At 40.9% G+C, this 5,637-nt stretch overlaps 1 protein-coding gene across 1 annotated transcript in view; it reads left to right on the top strand.

Moving 5' to 3' along the window:
• The window catches only part of LOC103915830 (deoxycytidine kinase-like), a 6,475-nt gene extending 1,177 nt beyond the window's left edge, over window positions 1-5,298 (top strand). The window contains exons 2-7 of the mRNA XM_009322758.1: window positions 16-271; window positions 692-885; window positions 1,152-1,299; window positions 1,844-1,959; window positions 3,482-3,581; window positions 4,996-5,298. Of these exons, the coding sequence (XP_009321033.1) occupies window positions 16-271; window positions 692-885; window positions 1,152-1,299; window positions 1,844-1,959; window positions 3,482-3,581; window positions 4,996-5,019 (838 nt within the window). The 3' untranslated portion in view covers window positions 5,020-5,298. The remainder of the gene's footprint in view (window positions 1-15; window positions 272-691; window positions 886-1,151; window positions 1,300-1,843; window positions 1,960-3,481; window positions 3,582-4,995) is intronic.
• Window positions 5,299-5,637: the final 339 nt, after the last annotated feature.

Genomic DNA, 5,637 nt, shown 5'->3' with positions numbered 1-5,637 from the left:
CCCCGCTGCCCAAAGCCTGCCTGGGGTCCCGTGCGCCTCAAACACCGCAGCGACGCTGCCTACGGCCTCTCCAAGAAACCTCACAACTGCCGCTATCTTTATCAGTAAGACCAGCCTAACCTACACCCTCGGTGAACTTCTCAAACCTTCTCCAGCTGCAGGGAAGTCAACATTTGTCAGGCTGCTAGAGAAACACAGCGATGAGTGGGAGATCATCCCTGAACCCATCGCCAAGTGGTGCAACATCCAGACAGCTGAAGATGAATACGAGGTAGGTGTGCTGGATTTGGGAAGCCTGGGGAGAGGGATGGGGCACAGAAGAAACTGCAGTGATTGACCGGGGAGCCATGCCAAAATTCAGCTGTACTTAGTCTGGAGCTTCCAGGGTCATCCCCACTATCATACTAGTTGGTCAAACACTCGAATTGTAAAGGCTACTTAGACAGGTACTATTGAATGCATATTCCAAACAGCCACCCCTACTCCACAGCAATCACACTAAACTCTGAAACTCCCATGATCAACCTATTCTAAAGAAACTGTCATAAAGAATACCGTTTATTCCTATGCCTAAGCATTTTCCTAAAAAAAAAACCAAGACCATGAATTCTTACTTCAACATACTAGAGTTCTGGATTAAGAAACAAAATCCTGCAGATACACTGGTATTAAGTTCTCTCTTGTCCCCTAGGAACTTTCAACATCTCAGAAGAGCGGAGGAAATCTACTTCAAATGCTGTATGATAAACCCACGAGATGGGCTTATACATTTCAGACTTATGCTTGCTTGAGCCGAGTAAGAGCGCAATTAAAACCTGTCTCAGCCAAGCTACATGAAGCAGAACATCCAGTGCAATTTTTTGAGAGATCTGTGTACAGTGACAGGTAATTACTCTCACAATACAAGAGTTCAGATTAAAAGCTTCAGGTCTTTACGCTCAAAGACACGGAGCTGGGGAAACGATATTAAACTAGTATCTGCAAGGAGCAGGTTTGAGTCAACAGGTGAGAGTTGGATGGTATGAAGAGTACTTTATGGATGTAAGAGTAAGCAGCTGTTTTCTCAGTACTGTGATTCTGATTCCAGTGAGAACTGTTTTAGCAGTTCACTTTGGTCATTCCTGGCATGAAACTAACGTCTTTCATTGCAGATATGTATTTGCTTCTAACCTGTTCGAGTCTGGAAACATTAATGAAACAGAGTGGGCCATTTATCAGGACTGGCACACATGGCTTTTGAATCAGTTTGAATCAGATATAGAACTAGATGGCATGATCTACCTAAGAACCACACCTCAGGTATGTTCACTAAAGATGAAAATACTGCAGCTCCAACTTCAGTTTCCAGGAGCTTTAGAGAGTACAAAACCCTCAGTATTCGTGACATAATACTTCAGTGACTAACACTGAATTAGCTCCCCCCACCCCAAATGTAATGGGAAGCCTATCATAAATTCAGATGTCATTCAGAGACCAGATTAAAACCCCTCCCTTCTGAGCTACTATTCGGATGTCAGCAAACGCTACAGTTGCTAGCATCCACCACTCAGTAAGGATCCAAGGCTAAAGTTGAACTTCTGAATCTTTGACTTCCCTTTCTATACAGCCCTGAATTGAAGATAAGCATTTTAGTAATAACTACTGACATTCAGCTAAACTGGCTCAAGTTTGTTTTTTTTTAAAAAGTTATTCTAGATTTAACTCATTGATGTTCAGACAAACATTTAAAGTTAATGCTCACTGATGTCTAGCATTATTCCTTCTGAATTAAGGACCACTTGATCTGTTTAGCTGATTTAGCCTTCAACACATGATTAATGTCCAGGCTTGTACTTTTTTTCAGAAATGCATGGAAAGGCTACAGATGAGGGGAAGAGAAGAAGAGCAAGGAATTGAGCTTGAATATTTGGAAAACCTCCACTATAAACACGAAACCTGGCTTCATGAAAGGACTATGAGGTATGAACCCATTTTCTACAGGCAAGTTTCAACTTACAAGCAAGGCTCTTTCCTACCTTATGCTAAAGTTGATAAAACTTCAGGGATAAAACTAAGGTTTAAGTCTAGCTTTACTTGGGCACAGTTGGAAGGACTTCTCTTTAGAGCCACTCCAGGTTTCTTGGCATAGAGGTTATTACTGTAGGTTATATGCGGAGGGAAGGTCATCTGTTGGCAGATGAATTAAAAATTGCCAAGAGATAGAACTTCATCTAATTTAAAGCCTCTGTTAAGCATTAGCTTCAACTAGAAAGCTGTGTAGCTCTAACTCCAGCAAGGATATGAATTTTGTTAACTGAAAGTACACAGGAATAGGACAGAGTTGAGGTTGTGTTCAGGTGGCTGATCACGTAAGTTATCTAAGCAGCTTCCAGCTCCAATGTAAGGGAGGGCAAGGTCCCAACTACCTTTAAACAAGGCTGACTGTACTTCAACAAGGTTTAAAGATTAATCCTAGCTTCAAAATAAACAATAAGCACAAAGGCTTTTGGCAGGTACTATTACATACAAAGAAACCCAGTCAACAGTTAAATGATCTCTGCATACCTTCCACCCCCCAACTTCCTTCCCACGTAAAGAATCTCTAAATGCGAAAGCAGAATTCAGATTTTCCCCTAGAGGAGCCTGAAATACTCCACTCAATGGGAAGCATAACAATTCCAGGAAGAGTATGTTATCAGTCCTATCTGCTTTCCTAAGTTTCATGTAGGATGACCCAAATGCTTAGGAGACAAGAAGGCACTGCATATTGTAGAATTTTGGGAACGCTTACATTGTGTACTCATTCCAAACTTGTGAGCAAGCATTTCCTGTGTTTTTCATAGGAACACTTAAGTCTGCAAACACCAAGCTAAGAATGTTGTTCAGCACACTTACTGCATTTTAGAATAAATACTGCTTTAAGAATACGTCCAGCTGCACAACTACTGCTCCTAACCTGTAGCCAAAATGGTCTTGCTTATCTCCAAGCCATTTTAAATACCAACGATATAACCTGTTAAAGAGGTCATCCCCACCAAAGGAAGCTTTAAAACTGCATCTTAGTAAATGGATTAGCAGTTAACCGAAGAGGGGTGGAAAGACACAGGGCAAGTGATATTTTAAAATACTCCCTCTTACCAAAATCACATTCCTGATAATTGATTCCACAACAAAAGGTAAAGGTAACTAAGGTAAGAAGCATAAATTACCTCCTCACACATGCTTGTACAATAAAACAGGTATTAGAAGGCCAGATTTGTGAAATACATTAAAGTTATGGTGATACAATGTTGACTGGGTTATACAAGAGCAATTAAGGACAGACTTGACTTGGGCTTTATACTTAAGTCATGGGCATCAGCATTAACATCTCAGGTGCATGTGATAATCTGAGTAATACTGCACCCTTAGGATGACTTGGAAAGCAATTGGAAGAGCTAGATTGTTTTACACGCAGTACTTTATACCATTCTTACTAGCGTGATGTTCTTCCACTTAACAGAGTTGATTTCGAGAACCTTAAGGAGATTCCCATTCTAGTTTTGGATGTTAATGAAGATTTTAAGAATGATAAGATTAAACAGGAGTACCTGATTGATAAGGTAAGTATTAAACGTTTCCTCATCTGCTTTTCTTCTGCAGTAATAGCTATATCCATTTACATTCTTAAATGTATCCATTTACATTCTTAAAATTTGTGGTAATTACTTGTTTGGGGCTAGTACAGTCAGTCTCCTTCATAGACTTATTAGGGAACTCCATGGCTGCAGAAAAGGCTTTTTGCTTTCTTTCAAAAACATCATTTAACCCCACCTCATTATCCTCATAATTCAAGGGAAAACTGGTTGTTTTTGCATTCTAGGGATCTAGGCTCTTCCTGGACAGAGCACCACGCATCTGACAAATGCAGAGATAACTGAACCTTGTATATAGTTCTAAATGCATGAAGTGACACTTCTAAGTAGAGTTGGGAGGGCAAGCCAACAGCCACTTGAGGAAACAAGGTGGTAATAAATAGGCCACTTGAGTCAAAACAGCATTTGCTAATTCCAAGGAAAGGCGAGATTTAGGAAGTAAGTGTCCAGAGAAATTCTTCTGCTGGAGCCATGTGCTGTGTGTGCAGTCCACAGCAAAAAAACCCCTCCTAATACTCAAAGGCACAGGGCTCATCTCCAACCCTCCAAGCAGAGCTGTACCATTACTTATTTCACCCACTGGGACACTTTAACCTTCCTTTCCCCCACTGCCCCAACAGTACTAGTCTTGTAAGATGGAAGTAAGTGCCCTCCTATCAAACTGTATAAACCATGTTTTCCATCTTGTTCTGGGTCATCAGTTCAAGATTATTGAAGAATGACTCCTTCAAGCCAAGCCTAATTCTCCCAATTAAACAGCTCTATATAAACTGGGGAGGGGAGCACAACATTCAGTTGTGGAATTTGTTAAGTTATATCCCCATGGAAACCAGCAATCAACAGCTTAGAGAGTTATGAGCCAGACTACACTCATACATGCAGGTAACTACTTGCCCCACTGAAAGGCCACCAGTGTCATCTCCACCAAACTCCCTTCACAAGCCAGCATGTGACGAGGTCGGCTCTACTTTCAGCTTGGGGTAGGGGGCACAGCACCATGCCAAAAGTGCTACCAGATCTTCAGCTTCTTTTTCAGACAATCCCTCTCTTCCTAGGAAAGAGCCACGTAATGAAGGAAAACTCGTTTTTCTTTAATGAAGTAACATTCTGTGAAGCACTCCAGAAGCTACCTTTCATAAGCACTTGCTATTTTTGAGTAATTAAGTTACTCAATTCTACCTAGTACTAACTTACAAATCTTGGGTTCGCAGCCATCTGCTACACCGAAGAGCATTTCAGGTCATGAATTATATGTAGAGGCAGAACAGCACCGGAGACTGTACAGTCACAAACCATTTGTTCCCCAAGAAAGAAATGGAAAAGCCTAACGATTTAGCTTTTCTTTTAATGCATCAAATATATATGCTTTTTGTTTTCACAGGTCAAGTCTTTCCTGACTTCTTAAGAACACGAAAATTAATTTGAATTACAAGTCCCTGAACTCAAGAGTTAAACCTAACAATTGGTGTGCTCTTAGACGATTTACTTTAACTGAATATATTACCTGTATAGCTTAATTTAAGGCAAGACTGAAGCACAAAATATGCTTTGTTTTTTTGTTTTTTGCTTGTCTGACCTGTGTGGGTTTTGGTAGAATTTTCTGTATAGCTAAAATGACCAAATATGGGGTGCCTTGATAATGTACTTTGTGCATGTTCTTTGCTGTTTAATAAAGATTTTAAAATAACATTGACTAATAACTGGCTTTTACAACAGAGGAGTTAATGGCTATCAGCAGCTGACAACCCAGTAAACAGCGATAGCAGGCGCCGGGGCCAGGTTGTTTTGCAATAACTGGCACAGTTCACCATTTTAAGAGGAGACTGCTATGGCGTCCAGAAACCTTTACTTTCAACTTCTGCTTTACTGAATGGCTGTTTTCACGGGGTTTATGCTACTTAAGGATGGACGTTACTCTAGTCGCAAGGGTTACACCTGTAATAAACCGTAATTTAAGCGTACCCTGTTTACGACCTCCCCCAGTAATGGAATCCCCCCGCCCCCCCAACGCGGTAACGGCAGG

This window comes from Pygoscelis adeliae, unplaced genomic scaffold (assembly GCF_000699105.1).
Source record: "Pygoscelis adeliae isolate BGI_AS28 unplaced genomic scaffold, ASM69910v1 Scaffold34, whole genome shotgun sequence".
Taxonomy (NCBI): Eukaryota; Metazoa; Chordata; class Aves; order Sphenisciformes; family Spheniscidae; genus Pygoscelis; species Pygoscelis adeliae.
Note: the sequence above shows the minus strand (reverse complement) of the source record. Positions and strands in the feature narration are given on the sequence as shown.